The following is a 20,113-nucleotide window of genomic DNA, read 5'->3' as shown; positions in this document are numbered from 1 at the left end:
TGAATGGGAAATTAAGCTGTCATTTCTTTTTTTTTTTTTTGGCTGTTCTAATTTAATTAATAGTGCTAGAAATTTTCCTTACCTTGGCAAAAAGGAGGAATTAGGCGTAAGAAGCACCAGCACCCATATCTTTATTAATCAGTGTATTCCACACATAAATATGTACTATAGCGTTTCCCAGTTTAATATTCTGAACAAGACTGAACACCTTAGAGGCACTCAACAAATACCTGGGAGCTGATGATTTAAATGGCAGCACCAGGTTAATGTATGGTATTTTCCCGTTATTTTGGCATTTTTAAAACAAAGTTATTCCTATTCTCTAAAGTTATTCATTCTTAAAAACCTCTCAAGTTTTTCAGTATGAAGGAAAAAAAAAAAAAAAAGAACAAGAGAAAAAGTTGATTTTTCCAAGGTAGGCATCTAAGTAGCCTCTAATTTGTTCAGCTCATTCTACCTCACACATACCCACTCCAGTCAAACGTTCTCCCGACCATTCTGCACACTGAATAAAACACACACACAATGCTCCATGAATCTGGTGACTTTAATAGGTCATAGAGCACTCAGGCCTTTTTCTACCTTCATGCCAAATGTTTAATTGCACAAATGACATCTATTGCATTTTATAATTTGTAAGCAGCAGTGAAGTTTATTATTTTTATTATTTTAACTTTTAATTTAATTTGGAATAGAAAAATTATTTTACCACAATCAACGCTTTTTCATCCTAAAGCAGTAACAATGAGAACTACTGTTTAAATCATATCCATATTTACCAGTGTAAGAGAATCATCTCAAATGATATAGGCCTCTGGGTTTCATCAGAAAGATTCATGAAAGAAAGAAAAAAAAAGGCAGGGTTATTTTAAAGGCATGTTTGGGAAAAAAAAAAAAATTGTAACTGCAACTCCAATGTTTAATAAATGCCCTCCAGTTCCATAAGAAAGCTACTAAAATGAACATATCATTAAGCCAGCTAGTAAAATACAACCCCTACAAGAGCTTTACATATAAGGAAGATTCTCATCCAACACCAATAATAACACTTATAAATAAAATATGCTAAAGTTGTAATCAAATATAAAACAATAGTCCGAGATTTATATTCATGAAGAAAAATTAATTTATTTTAAGTTAGGGGTCCCTATCTAAGTTTATTTTGGGTATCAAACAACTGCAATTAGTGACGGGAGGAAAAAGCATTTTTCATTATGGCAGGATGTTAATTTATTTACAAAAACTATACAAAATTAGATTAATGATGACATCAACCTATCAAAGGTCCCTGAAATTAATTTCACTTTTGGAAAAGTATCAAAAGTCTTCAGCTCCAGAACGAGAGTCTTTTTTTTTTTTTTGACTCATGGAGTTTATATCACCTCAGATCTTCAAGAAAAAACACCAAATGAAATATTATACAATAAAACATTCTCCTTTTCCTGATAGCTTGGAATGTAAATGAAAATTTGTTCCTTTTTTACTGAAAACAAAAAAACTTGAACTAAGTGTCCAATAATATCAAATACCTGTCAGACTGACTTGTCTGCTGGAATTAAACTTGGGCAATTAGTTCTACATTGTTAATAATTGCTGTAAATTAAGTCACTTATTTTCACTTATTAAAAAAAAATTTTTCTCAGCTATTTGGGATCTCATCCTTATAAAAAACTGCGATTGTTTTAACTAGTAAATTCACACCAGTAGAAGGCATCTCCAAGACAGCATGTATTTTAAAAGTGCAGATAAACAAAATTTCTTAAATTGTTAACAAATCTAGAAGTAATAATTTAATATTCTACTGCGAAATACAGGTAGCCTTAAGAGCAATGTGCTCGGTCACTCTTTCTGAAGCATTTAGGTTTGGTGTCAAAATATTTAAAAGTAAAGAAAAAACACTGTGACTCTTTGCTAATGGCTTTCAAGATACTACTAATTTGCAGACGTAGCTAACTACTAATCTAACAAAATATCCAGGCTATCCAACTATATTTGTCATGAATTCATAAAACAATCACACACATATATAAAAGTAACAAAAAACAACCAGACATTTTAGGCCTATGATCAGTTTACCTAATAAGAGTTACATGAGAAATGTCAAATAAGACCCAAAATAAACTTCACATACAAAATTATATGACATGGCTTCATTCAAATACACCTAAAATTCAAATTCAGTAACTATGCTGGCTTTTTTACGTCACCAGCTTTCATTAGCGCCTTAATGGCTCTTGCCCTCATCTCAAGTTCTAGCAGCTCCAGCTGCTGTGCAGAAGGCTGGACATCTTCTGGTGGAGGAACAGCCAGGGCGGCTGCTTTGGGTTCCTTTGGACTAGACTCTGCCAGTCCCAGAATCTCATTCACACTTTTCTCAATGTCTTTCTCCAAGTCATCTATCTGACCAGCTTCACTTTGGACTGTATTTTCCGGGACCTCGGGAGCAGCTGCTTCTTCATTGCATGGGCCTTCTATGTCGCTGTCATAAGCATCTGCATTTATACTGAGTACATCACTATCTTCCCCTTTGCCTGCAATGAAGAGAAAAAAAAAATAAGACGGGAAAGAACCATGTAAACCAAATGCCCTGGCCAAAATTTCCTTTATCATTAAAGGTCTGCTTTGACCCCACCCCCACAGAGTCCCAAACACATTCCATAATCCTCATTCTATCCCTTTTCATGGCTCAACTCAGAAAACAGATCTAATTTAATGTAAGTTTTAATATATTTTTCATTCCAGTTTAGTAGAACATGCAAGCAGTGGGAAATTTATTCCATCATATGAAGTTCTATGATCTATTTTCCTAATTAAAATGTCATAAGGTTTTATATCACAGTGAAGCTTCTGCATTATAAAATGAAAGTTGATGTTGAAAACCCTTTGGATAGATTATTGCTTATTACTGGAGAAGTAAAATTTAATTCTAGGAGTTTAAAATACTTCACTTTATAAACTACAAAAAAGGAAAAATACCATCAGCAAACTGGACACCATGTGCATTGTAATTACCCTAAATCTTTTCAAACAGTTTGTTCTAAATCAATAAATTAAAAGAGAATGCCTAAGGCCATTTTCTAAGATAAAATAAGTTCTCATCAAGAAGAATTTAATTAGTAAAGTTAGTATACCATAATTTTAAAAAATGCACTTGTTATAAAACTTCTATAACTGATGCTAAGAACTTGAACCTTTACTCTGACATGAAGCATGTGATTTCTAACAAATCCCTTTACCTCTGGGTTTTTTTTTTTTTTCCTCTGTAAAAAGGAAGGTGAGTTATTCTAGAATATTTCTAAAGTCCATGGTCTAATATTACAGCAAGTTGAAGTTTATATAAAATTATATAAAATGTAATACTTTATTTTCCTGGTTTTTTCCTAAGATACAGTTACCATTTACCTTTTACTTAACATATCCTTAACCTGGATGATAATTCCCAAAGAATTTCTTATTAGCAGCAGTAGCCAATGAAAGATAAGTTACAAATGAGTAAATTATGCTCTACTAAATTTTTTTTACCAACCTTTCAGCAACAGGTTTTCTAAAGAAAGGAAGTACATTTACAACGTCCAGGCATTAAAACTGAAGCATACTTATCATCTTAGTCCAAGAATTGGTGTGTAACGATATACTAACATACACCTATACCTACTCCTCACTTACCAACTCTCTTGTTATCTGACATTTCACATTTACAAAGTGGCAGGTATGGCGGCAATGGCTGTGGAGCACCTCTCCCTAGGGGAGCATGTCTAGGCAGCCTCAGGGAAGCTGACCCACATTGCCCAGCGCCCTCCACTCCCTCCTACCAGCAGGGGCACCATGTCCAGCTGCCACCCAGGGTCAGCGTCCTCTGTGGGCATGCCTCTAGGTGGATGCACAAGCAGCACCACCCAGCAGGTGCCTGTTCTAGGTCCCAGCTCCTATTCAGTCTGAAGCCCTGCAGCTCAAATTTGTGGGGGAATAGGAAGAGAGGGAAAAAAAGAGGCACCGGAGGGGGGGTGTTTAGAAGAAATGTGTGTGAGTTCAATGGCATCCCAAAGTGAGCCCAACTGGGCCTGAAGCCTCCACCTTGGTGGGAACAATGCTTGCAGGAAGCCTGGAGCTGACTTCGGTGACTCTAGAGGCAAGAAAGGCAGAGCAGGCTCTGGTTTGCGGGGGTGGGTGTGCAGCCCTGGTGGCTGTTCCGTAAGGGGAGCTCTGACCCAGCATATGAGGAAGGTGAAGTAGTTAAGCTGTGGGCCCTCCAGTCACACCGTTAACCAGCTTTGTCTCCTCCAAACCTCCTCTGCAGAGGAATAATTCATAACTGGACTCATCACCATGATGAGCATATAAATCTTAGCTATTAGTATTTCTGTGATTTTTCTAAATTAAAAAAAAAAAAATCAGACAAATGCATGGTCTGAAAACAGAAAAAAAAAATCCTTCATTTTCATATAACATTTAATTTTTTTAAAGGCCTTAAGAAAAAAAAGGAAACAAATGTTTTAACGTATGCATGTTAAACTAAGGTTACTAAAATGCATTAAGAAATATGAAGGATACCTAAAAGACAGAAAGGGCCACATAAACCAGAGACTACAACAGCCTGAGGCCAGAAGAACTAGATGGTGCCCGGGTACAACCCGTGGCTGCCCTGACACGGAACACAACAGAAAACCCCTGATGAAGCAGGGCAGCAGTGGAATGCTGACCTCAAATTCTCATAAAAAGACCAGAGTTAATGGTCTGACAGAGGCAAGAAAGGCCCCAGAGGTCATGGTTCCCAGACCTTCTATTAGCCCAAGACAGGAACCATTCCCAAAGCCAACTCTTCAGATAGGGATTGGACTGGACTATAGGATAGAAAATGATACTGGTAAGGAGTGAGCTTCTTGGATCAAGTAGACACAGGAGACTATGTGGGCAGCTCCTGTCTGGAGGGGAGATGAGAAGGCAGAGGGGGTCAGAAAATGTGTGAATGGACACAAAAATGAGGGTAGAGAGGAGTGTGCCGTCTCATTAGAGGGAGAGCGACTAGGAGTACACAGCAAGGTATACATAAATTTTTGTATGAGAGACTGACTTGATTTGTAAACTTTCACTTAAAGCACAATAAAAATAATAAAAAATAAAATAAAGGATAGGTGGATCTAAGGTAAAATAATAAAAATGTAATTAAAAATAATTCAAAAATTCAAATCAGAAACTACAAAAGAGATAATAATCAAGAGTAGCTCAGGGAAGAGACCAAGCAGAAAATCAGAGCTAATTTACTGATGTCACAGTAATCAGTTACTTTAAACTCAAAGAAAGAAGAGGATATGACATATTCTTTACATTAATTCTGCTACTTTATATATGCAGTAAGATGGATGGCCCCTAAAATACTACAAAGCAAAAAGGGAACTTTGGAGAAAAGAGCTTATAGAAAAGCATTAGTGAATTTCAAAGAGTTTGGCTACCAAGTCATAGAAAGCCAAAGTCAGAGTTAAAAATGTTTTTAGGGACAAAGGAACAAAGATTACAGGGATTTATTGAGCACTCATCTCCTATGGTTGATTCCCTAATCAACTACTCACCAGTGTGTGTTCTATTACATTGTCTTCTTGTCTGCAGACATTCACCATCTCTCTTGTCTTTCATTTTCCTGGTATCTTTGTGCTACCAATTTGATTCATACCCCAGTCAAAATCTGCACCCAAGTACCAAAGTTTTTTTTAAATAACAAGGCCAATCCATTTAGTCTGTGATTATCTAGACAACAAAATGAATCACTCACTACCCAAATTCATCACTGACACATACAAATAAGTGGAATAATTTATCAGAGAAATATTTGCTTATATTATTTAATGAGGCATAGTTATGAACACAGGATAAACTGATGAAGGCAAAATATCCCACAACTAAACAGAACACCAATACCCTATATGCATTTTATTAACAGAAAGAAAAAAAATACAACTACACGGGGCTCATTCACTTTAAAAGTAATATATATTCAACATAGACAAAAAGGAGTATACTACATACTAGGAAAACTAAAATACAATACCAATACTCCTACAACAAACTTGAATGCATGATAGCTGCAGGTGTCCCTAATCTAGGTAAAAGAAAAATATTTTATATCATAGGTGTTCTTTTGGTTAAAATAAAAATTTTAAATAAATATCCAGTGAAAGTAAACAAACTTACAAGAATTATTAAACATATCATAAAACATTTCAAGTTATAAAAATTTTAAAAGGATTTAAAAAAATAAGTTATGCTGGCATATTTAAACCTTTACAGAATTCCTATTCTACTTGCTAATAAGTCAACTCACTGGAAACGGTTCTAAGGAATAAAACGAGGGTTCATCCACCATTATGTACGACTGCCCATCTGTGAAACCTCCTGATAGAGAATTATTAAATTAGGCCAATACCCTGGAACACAGGGTATTTAAATGAGGGTTCATGCACCGTTATGTACGGCTGCCCATCTGTGGAACCTCCTGATAGAGAATTATTAAAGTAAGCCAATACCCTAGAACACAGGGTATTTAAATAAGGGTTCATCCACCGTTATGTACGGCTGCCCATCTGTGAAACCTCCTGATAGAGAATTATTAAATTAGGCCAATGCCCTAGAACACAGGGTATTTAAATGCCTGTTTGAATTGTGCTCAAGATGGCAAACTGAGCACACATATCTACATTTTTCTCTACCAAGAACCCACTGAAGTAACAGAAGAGAGATACTTAAAAATAGCATGAAATTATAAATTTACTGATAAAATTAAGGGACACAAAATGGAGAATCTACAAGGGAAAAAAAAAATCAACCGATTTTGCTAAATAAATACTAGGATTTCTGAGAAAGGAAATACCATAAATAAAATTAAAGGACAGAAACAGACTGAAATAAAATATTAGCAAAATATATTTTTAAAAAAATAATTAATATAAGAGTATACAGAATCTCTATCATTAAGAAACAACCAAAAACATGGGCACAGGGTAGAAACCAGTCAAGCAATTTACATACTATGAAATACAGAGGGCCAATACATAAAGAAAAGTTCAACTTACTTCTAATTAGGGAAATAAAAATTAAAATATTACTTTTTACCCATTAGTAAAAATAAGACTTTTATCCATCTAAAAAAAAAAAAAAGTAATAGACTGCTAAAAAAAAAAAATTTTTTTTTTTTTTTAATAGACTGGTAGGATGGAAAAATGACCAAAATATACCGTTAAGTCAAAAAAGTATGCTGAAGAGCAACAATCACATTTGTTAAAAATAACATAAGTATTCTAAATTATTAACAGTGGTTACTTCTGCAAAAGGTAGTGGAAGTAGAAAAAGGAGAGAGGAAAATGAATTTTCCCATTCTTGCTGCATGAATGCATGTATTTCTTCATTCTTTAAAAGAATATAACCTTGTAAAAAGTTTTAAAAGAATAACATGGGTGTTAGACAACGAGAAAGTACATCATCTAAAGATCAGAAATTTTGCAGAATTTTTACAAAATGTAAGTACATAGGATCAAATTGACAGAAAAATGAAAGCGAAGCAAACCACAAAGACATCAGATTTCACAGAAGACCAATGGATAAAAGTTACATAAAGAGGGACTATGATTCAAAATAGAGACTTTTACCAATTAGAGACAGCCAAGAATGGTATTGAGGTAATGAGGCAGAAAAGAATGATGACAACAAAAAAGAGGCTAGAAATAATTATGAGGCAATATTTATCAGCACTTACTATACACTTTTTTTTTTTACTATATACTAGACCCATCTCTAAAATATCTCACAGGTATTAACTCATCTAATTTTATACTATGGACTGCCAAAAGAACGAACAAATCTGTCTTGGAAGAAGTACAGCCAGGATGCTCCTTAGAAGTGAGGATGACGAGACTGAGTCTCACAAACTTTGGACATGTTATCAGGAGGGATCAGTCCCTGCAGCAGGACATCATACTTGGTAGAGGGTCGGCGAAAAAGACGACGACCTTCACTAAGATGGATTGACACGGTGCTACAACAATGGGTGCAAGCACAGAAACAATTGTGAGGATGGCGCAGGACCAGGCAGTGTTTCATTCTGCTGTACCCAGGGTTGCTATGAGTCAGAATCGACTTGACGACACCTAACAACAACAACAATCCTATACTGACATAACAGGCAATTATATTTATTAACCCCATTTAGAAATGAAGAAACTGAGAAGCAGAGAGTTTACATAACTTGCCCCAGTTCACATAGCTAGTATGTGGCAAAATAAGAATTCACATCCAAGTATATTTACAAAATCCATACACTTAAACATTCTATGTTACCTCTAAATCATAACAGAATCAAAACCACCACAGAAGCTTCAATGATTGGAATGACGAACTGACTTAGCTCAAGCTGACGGTATCTTCTTGACAATATCTTCCTGTAGGTCCCTTAGACCCACCAAATCAAACCCACCGCCATCGCGTGGATTCCAACTCACAGCAACCCTACAAGACAGAGGACAACTGCCCCCATACAGTTTCTAAGGCTTTCGTAATCTTTACGAAAGCAGGCTGCCACCTCTTTCTCCAGCAGAGCAACTGGGGGGTTCAAAGCATCAACCTTTTGGTTACCAGCCAAGCACTTTAACCACTGCATCACCAGGGCTCCCTGGGTCCCTTAAATCCACCTAAATAAGATGCAGGAGACAGAACTCAAAAGGGTGTGTTAAAAATAAATAAATATTTCTCTGTAGGCTCAATATGTAACAATATGTATCAACTACGTGATAAGGCAACCAAAACTGCTAATTAAATCACTGACTGCAATGTGTACGGAAAAAGTTCAGAAATTGGCAACAAAGTCTGAATTCAAGTCTAGCATTTACTATCTTCCCTTTGGTAGGAGCACTTCTATATAAGGAGGCTATTTTCCAATGAACTGGACGTGAACAGAATGACTGAGAAGCACAGTGTTATTCCAAAGACCCAAGCATCTACTGCAGGTCCGGACCATGCAATCTCTGAAGTCGCAGCCCTAGGAGCATGTCTAGGGCCCTATGAAAGACATCACAGGCTAAAAGTTCAAAATGGGCATCATTTAAAGTAACATGGAAATAAACATTCCTCTCACAATAATGAATCAAATCCTTTGTAATTTTATTCTCAATAAAATAGACACAGGTCATTATGCATCCAAAAACCTTGCCGGTAAACTTTTTTTTTTTTAATTCAGAAAAGTCACAATTAAAAGCAGCAGAGGAGCCTTCAAAAGGTACAGAAACAGTATGCGCTAATCTGCCGTACAAAATGTAATTTTCACCCTTTCATTCAACTACTACTTAAAGAAAGAGACAAATTAAAAACCTGGGAGGATCCTGTTGGGGGTCATTTGCTGGTAATAACTTGTGAAAAAGCTCAAAGGAATGAGAAAAGAAACGTAAATTCTTAAGTCCCACTGAGAGTTATACCACAATCTCTTTTTACTTCACCAACTGCTGAACTGGACATCATTTCCCTAGAACAAGTTTTTAAAAACCCTTTAAAGAACTTAAGGTCATGCTTAGAAGCTTCTTTCCGTGAATACTTATTTACTAAAGCCAGCCAAGGAGATAAGCAAGGGCTAGTAGGAAAGGAATTAAACACAAACTTTTAAAACAGATCAGTGGTACTTATGGTTCTCTGTTTCCAGCTCCAGGCAACCCTGTAACTCTATCAGGTCTCCCCCACCTTCCCTAACACTCAGCACTGCAATTTGGGTCTTCAAAGGGAAAAATGCGAAAGGCAAAGAGCTTTCACCAATCAGAGGTTTGTATGGCAATATGCAGATGGTGGTCACATAAACCTCCTGCCCTATGAATGCTGCTTAATTAGCTAATGATCTTTATCACCTCCTTCTTTACAATGCAATAGTCTCTGATGGTATTTTTCTCATTATCTTTTTAATTCTGAAAACTTGTTTTTATTCCTTCAACTATAGTTGTGAAGATTCAGCAAAACTCAATTCCTTTTTATCTGAATAGTCATTTCTTCATTCTTTCTGACTCTAATTCATCAACTTACCCATCTTTGCAGTACTTCAAAACAATAATGGCAAGACTAAAAATCAGTTGGGCTTTTCTATTTACCCCTCACTTTATGGATTCTGTTATCTCACATAGTTTTATATTTAAAATCTTTGCTTAATGATGGCAAAATCTCTCATATCACACCTTTTTTTTTTCCAATGATAAATCAATAAGCTACAGCCATCATCAATTCTTTATGATAGCCTGAAAAAGTGGACTCTCAAATTTCTTTATGGATGCAACTCTATCAGTAAAAACCTTATTAAGTACCTGCCCCAGTATATGTATTTTTATTCATCTCAGAACCAATATGTATGGAGCCTTGGGGATGCAGTGGTTAAAAGGTTGGACTGCTAACCAAAAGGTCAGCGGTTCAAAACCACCAGTGGCTCTGCAGGAGAAAGATGTGGCAGTCTGCTTCCACAGAGATTTACAGCCTTGGGAACACTATGGGGTCGCTATGAGTCAGAATCGACTCAAGGGCAGTGGGTTTGGCTTTGGTTTGGTGCTACTATCACTTAAAAAAAAAAAAAAAAAACCCTTGCCATCAAGTGGATTCCGACTCATAGCAACCCTCCAGAACAGACTAGAAATTGCACCAGAGGGTTTCCAAGGAATGGCTGGTAGATTGGAACTGCTGACCTTCTGGTTTGCAGCCAAGTTCTTTAACCACTATGCCACCAGGGCTCCACCACTACAATAATATATATATAACTTGAAATTTTAAAAGGGACAAATAATCATGTTTATATATTTTTTCATTTATTTTAGGAGTTGTGGTATCTTCCCCCTACATTCCCAGGGCGTATGCACAATCACACTTTGGTAACCATTCGTCTGAAAGGCTGAAAGTCCACCACAGAAAATACCTACCCTCAGTTTTCACCACATAGCTTAACTACTGGCAATCAAACATTTTTACATTTTTAAAGCCTACCTTTCAACTTCTTAAAGCTCTTGTTAACAAGGTAATTTTTAAAGCTATCGTTCACTATCTAACTGATGAGCTAAAAAAAAACTGATGAGCTAGAAGGCCAAAATATAATTGCAGGAAGCAACCACATTATTTTTTTCTTTAAAGTAGGAAGATTTGAGTCTCACACAAAGCAAAACTCTGTGTGCATGTTTTTTCAAGTGTGTCTGCATATCTCTCTCCTAAAAAGAAAGCATTTTTTACAGAAGAAATCTAATGTGAAAAGATTCAGCATAAGATATAGTAAATGTCTTATTAACTTCTATCATTTCATATACTATATAATTACATATTTTAATAACTATATTCAAATGAATGAATTTCAAGCACCCATCACACAGCTTAAAGGCTAAATCAAGCATCTTTTCTCTTCCCATTAGATAAAAAATGTAGAGACAACAGAAGAAAGGTTTTGTATACTTACACTCTGCTTCCACTAAACAATTTACAAAAACAATTATTAAACACCCCTCCCAAGTGGAGACACTGCACCAGGCATTGGTCTTCAAAAAATCTGACAGCTAGAAATTACCTTCAAGATCAAGGCCCAACAGCCAAGCATTGCTTGAATTAGCTCTACAACAGCACCACCAAGTGGCTGTTTATGTAATCTACAGCTGAATGCCTTCAGTAATAGGAACCCAACTCTCAAGGCGGCACATGACTGTTTTTCTGATACTTTTGAATATTTGAAATAACACCTGTTTACTAGCCCTATTTTTATTCTCATAAGCCACATGGAAAAAGCCTATCCCTCTACCATTTCACAGCCCTTCAAATATTTTTAAATGACTGCTATAAACCATAACTCTTAAACCACACTTCCCTCAGCTATTTCTCATGCATAATTTTTTTTTAATTACTTATGAAAACTTCCAAGAAGGAATGAAAACATGAGAACTTAATTCTTGATGTTACAAGGGAGAACAATTTGCAAACATATGCATATCTCTAGTTGTAACCTTCAAAGCAACAATTTAAATATAGACCAATATTTTAATATTGCTTAACGTCCTGAGTAAATTTACATTCTTTTTTTCAAAAAAAAAGTCTGTAAGAAGAGGATTCATTAAGATTAGCAGAAATTTGTTTGATATTTTTAAAATATTTTCTATATATAAAATACACCAGACAAATAGCAGCTTTCATTTTTAACTACAACACAATGACTAATTTAGGAAATTTCTAATTAACCATCACTTTTTTTTTTTTTCAATGACACAGCTCTGAAATCCTTCAGGAAACTGACCTACAAACTCAGGCTTTCACACGTGAACTTGCATATGTACACAAAAACACAGCAATATTAAAGAGCAAAACATAACCAATGTTTCTTATACAGCTGCCCGTGGCTTAAAATGAATGATTTAGGAAACTAATTCTAACAAGAGTTTCTTTTTACTATAGTACCAATCAAAAAACCAACAGATTCTATTTACATTTAAATAATGTTTGCACAGTGAAGAAGTTCTGTAGTTATCAGTTCAAGATTAAATTGTTGTAGAAATTAGTTTACAATCCGATACTCATCTTCAATACTGCCAGTTTCATAAATGGTATTTTCTGTCAAGACAAATGCAACCAGTACTAGACAAAGAAATGCCAATGTCAATTTAACTAATTCATAGTTACCATTTCTCAATATCTGAGTATTTTGGAAGCTGAAAAAAACTGAAAATGTAACTTACCTAACCTATAACCAAAAGGTTGGCAGTTCGAAGCCATGAGGAACTCCTTGGAAACCCTATAGGACAGTTCTACTCTGTCCTATAGGGTCTCTGTGAGTCGGAATCGACTCGAAGATAATGGGTTTGGTTTTTTTGGTCACTATCATATACTGGGACTCATATGAGTCAGAACTGACTCGACGGCATTGGGTTTGGTTTTTTTATCATATACTGGGAAACCATCGTAGAATAATGGTTAAGAGCTATGGCTGCTAACCAAAAGGTCAGCGATTCAAATCCACCAGGCGCTCCTTGGAAACCGTATGGGGCAGTTCTACTCTGTCCTATAGGGTCACTATGAGTTGGAATTGACTCAATGGCAATGGGTTTTTTTTTTTTTATCATATACTAATAATACGTCATGTAACATGATTACTTTATTCTGAAGGAAAATTCAGTGTTGCTTTATGCATTGGCCTACTGAACAATGGTTTATTTTAGTACGAAATAGGCTTAAAAAAGCTTAGATGCATGTTTTTAAATGGTCAAGCCATTAAATAAAATGACAGAATATATTCACAAGGAGCATTATATGTTCCATTGTTACGGCGCTCACTATGAGCAAGAATAGCTACTTATGAAAGAAAAGTTAGAGATAATAAATACTAAATTGATTTTTAAAGTTTTGCAGAGTAAAAATAGACAGTATTTATTCATTCAGAAAAAAGGCAATCATCTTCATTGAGCCTACTAAGGTTTTTCTGTCTTATTGGACCTCAGATTCCTGGGCAACTCCAAGCAAGTTACTGTCTGGTTCAGATTTCAGCTAAATTAGTATTTATCTGGATGATATTCTACATAATGAATTTTCTATATAATTTATGTTTATTCTATTATGCAACAAAACCTTTTGCACTTTAATCATTTTTATAGACCTTTTTTCTAAAAACCTGTATCTATTTCCCTGCTTTATTAAACACAAGAACTGACAATTTAACCACTTCCTATAGATTTAGTCACCACATGAGCGTGAATTATTATATTGCATAGCAGTACTGCTGCACTTTGGTCTTGTTTTCTCACCTCTGCTTGTTGACATTATTGATGCCATCAGAGTGTGTCCTTGATATTTCTGATGCCTGATTGAGAACCTGAGGGTTGTCTATAGGCTCCTATGCATAAAGGTGTGGGCTTTGTGACATCTCAGGTCATTTGTTCTCCCTCTGCCTCCATGGCTCATTTTCAAATGACTGGAGTTACCATAAGGAAATTGCAGCAAAACAGGCTGACACTGGGAAGGGAATTCTAAAGAACTCTAATACCAGGCGCTGTACATATGGAACACAACTCTACGCTGACAGACGTGGGGCTGCCGTGAGCTGACACCGACTCCACGGCAACTGGTATAACTGGTAGTATATAGGAGTAGAAAAATATCTTCCCTTAGAGGGCAGCACTGGCTGATTTGTAAAATATTGCCTCCACTCCTTTTTTCCTAAGGAACTGAGATTAACCTGCACATTCTAGCTTTTTCTATATTTTATATGATATTCTTCCTTCCCCAAATGATCTCCCGTATTTTACGTAAATAACGCCCACCTTCTACATTAGTTTGCCAACTCCACCCTCCCCCAGGAAGGTACTTTAATAAACGGGCTAATTTTTTTTTCACATCAACATGTAAAAAATATTGGCATGGCAGCACTTATAAAAATACCTTGTGGGCAGATGGGGCGGCTGACAAACAAACATAGAAGGCAAGTATTATTTGAGTAAAAATGTAATAATAGTGTACCCTGCACATTATAGCCTGCTCATTTGAGGCAAAGAGTAGAATCAAAGGAAAAAAAATAGCAGTGTTGTCCAATATGCATAGTGATGTAACAGAATTGAACTAAGGATATGACTATGACTATAATATATGAAAATGACTTATGTTTAGCAGGAATTTATATATATATGACAAATATATGTAAATGAAACTATGAATCTGAGTTTATGTACGTGGGCAGTATTCAGAAGTCATCAGAGCACAAAGACATAATTTTGTCAAGCTATTTCTGAGACTAACATAACAGGACTTCTGAAAAGCATGGGAATTCCCAAAATCATCAGAAGCATCTATAAGCCCCATAGTACATAAACGAGAACTACAGAAAAATCTAGAGTTTGTTCTCCCCACATATAAATTGAACAAATCTCAAAAATAATTACCCAATTTTATTTTTCACTTTGCTAATTAAACATTAGTAACAGACCACAGTGGGGGAAAATTCTGCCTAAGTAAACAGGTGACCTCCTTTTCTATACCAAATATGTTCTTATGACTCAGGTTTTAGAGAAACTATTCTAAGATATCAAAGATTAGTTCCTTACTCAATAGAAAGCACAACCCTCTTGGCAGCAACAGGTTCTTACTCCTCTAAATTAATTTTATCAGGAAAATGGAAAAATGTGAGGTGGCATTTCAGTAACTAATAAAAATTTATTATACTTTCAATTTTTCCTACTACGCATGAGAAGAAACAAAAAAGACATTTAGGAGATTAGCCCTATTAATCTAACTTGGTTCTAATAAATTACAAATTACCACTTCACTTCTGCTAGATGGTACTGTCAAAAACTACTGATTTAGAGAAAACAATAAGTAGAAAGTAAGCAAGGATAAAATATCTCTGCAAAAAAAGGGAAAAAAGTTATCCTATAAAATTTATGACTTTTTTCCATATACAACCTAAAGTTACCCAGATAACATATCTTCAATATTCTGCAGTTAAGATCTGTAGTAGAGATTGCTGAACTAAAATTATTCACGATGACAACTTTCTCGGAGAATCAGCCACTATACATTACTGAGATAGGTTCTAGTGGCTTAAGGAATCATGAATGAAAGAACGTGTTCTTGACTCTTTTGATCTTGGACCAAATAAATGGTTCTTTTTCCCTCTCTGTAAAGTGGAAGTGAATTAGAACACTGTGAAAATGTACTATTGTTAAAATGCTTCTGAATTTCAGGTAAGTGTTATACAAAAATTAAGTACTTAATCCATACCTTGTTTTAATTCTAAACCTTCAGGTTGCTTGTTCTCCCTCAGGGATGAAGTAGAATCTATACACATGTCTTGTCTGAGGAATGAAAAGAAAGAAAAACAATTTTTGAAGCTACATTAAACCAAATACTATTTACTGTCCACGTTCCTAGAATTCAGTTAGGCATTTGGAAAGACACACTGAATTCTTCTAAGCCCCCAGAGTAGCATTTGGTGCACTGTGGAAATACAGAAACATGTACACAAGTGTCAGAAGCAGCAGCAGCAGCCAATTTAAATGGTGCACTTCTTTGTAAAATCAAGAGGCAAACTTGGAAGGAAGACAGAGGTAATTTTTTTCCCCTTCTAATACTCTGCAGGGTAGCTGATGAGAGAAATCACAACGCACAGCAGTATCCAATAATTTTTCAAGTTCGACTGTTGAATTTAATGGGCACTTCAGCATTCAAATTATTTTATATTCATGTAATTTCATACCTCAAATGCTCTGATGTCTACAGTCTGTGGGAAATGCATTTTTTATATACATATGCCATCCAAGTAAACGGATCAAGCGTAAGATCATGCCCAAAGAAAGTTTTGATTCATCATGTTCTGCAACAGAGCTACAAACTAAACTCAGGCGCTTAGAGGGTGTTACATGTCACAAATACTTTTCAGCTAAAAACTCAACTAATCAATTAATTTCAACTATTCAAGCGAGACCGGTGACTATTTTCTACTAGTTTCGTAGTATCTAACCTTCCAAGAAGTTTTATACATACTCTAAAACCACTACACTTGATATATTTAGGAAATTTTTCTACTCATAAAACTATTTCTACCCAGTTAACAGTAGCAAACAACTGAAATAATGAAAGAGGGGAAAAAAAGAAAAGATTTGTGATCATTTATTTCAGGTTACCATATTCTTTGCAGTCAACATACCAGCACTTTGATCTTTATTTTGTATTAAAATTTTACTAATTTAAGCAGGAACTCAAACACACTATAAAATAATTTGGACTTTGTATTAATTATGACATCTGAGAGATTTGTAATTCAGATGTCTCCGTTTTTTATACTTATTTCTAATGTCACCTGCTCTTTTATTTTTTCACCAGAATAATTAATTGGCAGATCCCAAGGAGGATATCGACAATGCTCCTTGAAAATCCAGGGACAGATTAAATGCCAACACACTATATTAAGAGCTTTGCAAGGAATAAAGTTTCAATGTGTTACCTCAAGCCTTGCAGTCAAATTAGATTTCACCTACTGGGAGCATTAATCTATTTCGAAGCACCTTTCTGTAGAAAAAAATGTTTACACTTACACATCCTTGAAAAGCACTTCGTCCTTCCTCTAAACACACACATCTAAATTTACAAAGAAATTACTCCAACAAAAACATAATGTGACATCCCCAGCAAAAGTCAGGTGGACCGTACATGAAGTTCTGAGGACACGACATATGTAATATTTTAGCTGAGAATGTAAAACCTACGTTTAAGAAACATCAGACAAACCCAAAATGAAAATAAGGAATATTCTATTAAAAGAGAAAGAAGGGTTTGTTTGTTTGTTTTTTTTTTAATGGTAATGTTATAAAAGGCAAGTTTGTGGAAATATTTCAGGTTAAAGGAGGCTAAAGAGACATGACAATTAAATGTACAAGCACACCTGAGACTGCTGAACTAGAGGAGGAAAATGTTATAAAGAACATTATTGAATCAAATGACAAATTGAAACATAGATGGTAGATTGGATAGAAGTATTGTATCAGGCTAAATTTACTGAGGTTGACAACTATATTGTGGTTATAGGTAGAATACCTCTGTCTTTACGAAAAACACAATGTAGTATTCAGGAGTAAATGCCATGATGTATGTTACTTACCATCAAATGTTTCAGAAAAAATATACATACATATACATGAAGAGTGTGTATGCAAAAGTAATAAAATGTTAATTGGTAAATCCAGATAAAGGGTATATGAATTTTCTGTACTATTCTTATTCTTGGAATATTGTAATGAGTTTGGAATTATCACCATTTTATTTTTTTTTTAATTAGTAACAATGCAGTAAAACTAGCTTCTCTGTGAAAGTCCCTTGAAGCTCCTTTAAGTAAAATTAGGCTCTTCTATAGGGTCCCTATGAGTTGGAATCCACTTGATAGCAACAGGTTTAAAGACTATTTGCTGTTAGAAACAATTTATTTTGGTACCCAATGAGAACTTCTATAACATTCTATTTTATCTCGAGCTGGGTTTGAGCAGGCTGATGAAGAAAGTCACCACAGAGAATTTCAAAGAGTAGGTACAGGACACCACCCTGTGGCTGAAAAGTGAAAAGCCAGATGTTTTTATACCAGTATTATCAGAAGTTGAAAAAAATCCCAGAAATAGTGTAAAATTTTAAAATCTATACTAGCTGATTTTTCCAAGATGTAGACTTTATAATTAAAATTATCATATGGGTTCAAAGTTCTCTGATGTGATTTAAATTCATTAAATAGCATGAAAGGTGATGTATTTGTGAAAAAAAGAAGTGTATTCAAGTTTAAGAAAACTACAGCATGCACATATGATACATTTTTATTTCTAGCTTTATGAAAGTAAAAAAATAGCTACTAGCAAATAAGACAAACTAGGTGCAAGAGTTAGGAAAGTTAAAGAAATTGCAATTTACACTCAAATGACATTTAAACATTTCTATCAATCATTTTAAAACTATGTAAGAATTTTAAAACAACTGGAGAGGAGAGTAGAAAGAGAAGATAGGAGAAGACAGGGTAGACAGGGAAAGGGATACAAAGACAGAGACAGAGGAGAGGAAAAGAGAGAGAGAAGAAAACAGACTGTGCCAAAGCTGGTCTGGGTTAAGAATCTTCTTATGACCTTTGTGCTCCTTTCCATTAAAAAAAAAAAAAAAACCTTATTTTTATTTTCTAATTTCCTTCCTCCATCTGCAGTGCCCCTTCTTTTTGAATGCAGCTTAATTTGCAAGCTTGGCCCTGGATTATAACAGAGCCCTAGATCTATCCTCAGAGTTTAGGGTCTCAAGTCAACACCAGTCCAACTTTTCTTCATTTCCCTCAAATACTATTATCCACTCACAATCCTTTCTTGCAACTCAGTGCTTTTTTTTTTTTAACAGAGTAATACATTGGGAGGTTTGTGGAACTTAAGAACAATCACACATGTATTACTAAAGATTTTAAATAATTCTAAACAGGAAAAAAAAAGTCAATTTCTTTCCAAATGAAAAACACTCAAAGATGTCTCAATAGAAAAATAAGGAAACAGAACCAAGCACAGCCTGATTCTTCCCATTTTGATAAAAGTCAGCTGACAGAGAAGCAGGTAAAATGGCATCACAAAAGAACAACCCCCAATTCTCTCCACACTCCTGGAATTAAACAACAGAGACTGCCTGAAGCCAGCCTATCTTAAAAATAGGAGATGGGCAAGGAAACTAGAGTAGCCAAAACAATTTCGGAAAAAAGAAAAGAGACAAAGTTGGAGGATGCAAACTACTGGATTTCAAGATAACAAAGCTACAGAAACCAAGACAACATGGTATTGGAGAAAGGATAAACATATAGATTAATGGAACAGAATACGGTCCAAAAATAGCCCCAGACATATACGGTCAACTGATTTTTAACAAAGGTGCAAAGACAATCCAGTGGATAAATGATAGTCTTTTGAAAAAATGGTGCCAATACAACTATCTATATAAACATGATTCTCAATCTGTATCTTGCACCACACACAAATATTAACTCAAAGTTGATCAAAGACCTAAATGTAAATCTACAAAATCATATAAGACACAGGAAAAGTCTTTGAGAGTCTAAGTTAAACAAAGATTTCTTAGATATGATATCAAGAACATGATCTATAAATAAAAATAAATTATAGTTCACCAAATTAAGAACTTCTGCTCTTCCAAAAATACTGTTAAGAAAATGAAAAAACAAGACACAGACTAGAAGAAAGTATTTCCAAGTTACACATAAAGGACTTGTATCTAGAATATATAAAGAACTATGAAATCATAACAGTGAGATAACCCAATTTTTTAAAATAGGTAAGAAATGAAGTCACTTCACCAAAGAAGATATATGGATGGCAAATAATCACATACGAAAATCACAGTGAAGTACCACTATACATATATTAAGATAGCTAAAATTAGAACAACTGACAAGTGGAATTTTCATACATAGTATCAGCTAGGATGCCGAACAAAGTGGAGCTTTCATACATAGCTGGTAGGAATGCAGAATGGTCTAGCCACTGCAGAACATGCTTTGGCAGTTTCTTAGAAAGTTAAACATACACTTACTATATGGCCAGTAACCCCACTCTTAAGTACTTGCCCA

General features: G+C 35.0%; 1 protein-coding gene across 2 annotated transcripts in view; it reads right to left on the bottom strand.

Annotated features, from left to right (window-relative positions):
- Window positions 1-529: 529 nt before the first annotated feature.
- Window positions 530-20,113, bottom strand: part of CAAP1 (caspase activity and apoptosis inhibitor 1) — a 40,625-nt gene continuing 21,041 nt past the window's right edge. For both annotated transcript variants that reach the window (XM_003407327.4, XM_064291824.1), the window contains exons 5-6: window positions 15,745-15,818; window positions 530-2,531 (exon numbers count right to left, since the gene is read on the bottom strand). In XM_003407327.4, the coding sequence (XP_003407375.1) occupies window positions 2,185-2,531; window positions 15,745-15,818 (421 nt within the window). In that variant the 3' untranslated portion in view covers window positions 530-2,184. The remainder of the gene's footprint in view (window positions 2,532-15,744; window positions 15,819-20,113) is intronic.

The sequence above is a fragment of the Loxodonta africana genome, chromosome 9, assembly GCF_030014295.1.
Source record: "Loxodonta africana isolate mLoxAfr1 chromosome 9, mLoxAfr1.hap2, whole genome shotgun sequence".
Classification (NCBI taxonomy): Eukaryota; Metazoa; Chordata; class Mammalia; order Proboscidea; family Elephantidae; genus Loxodonta; species Loxodonta africana.
The sequence above is the reverse complement of the archived record's forward strand: the minus strand, read 5'-3'. Positions and strand labels throughout refer to the sequence as shown.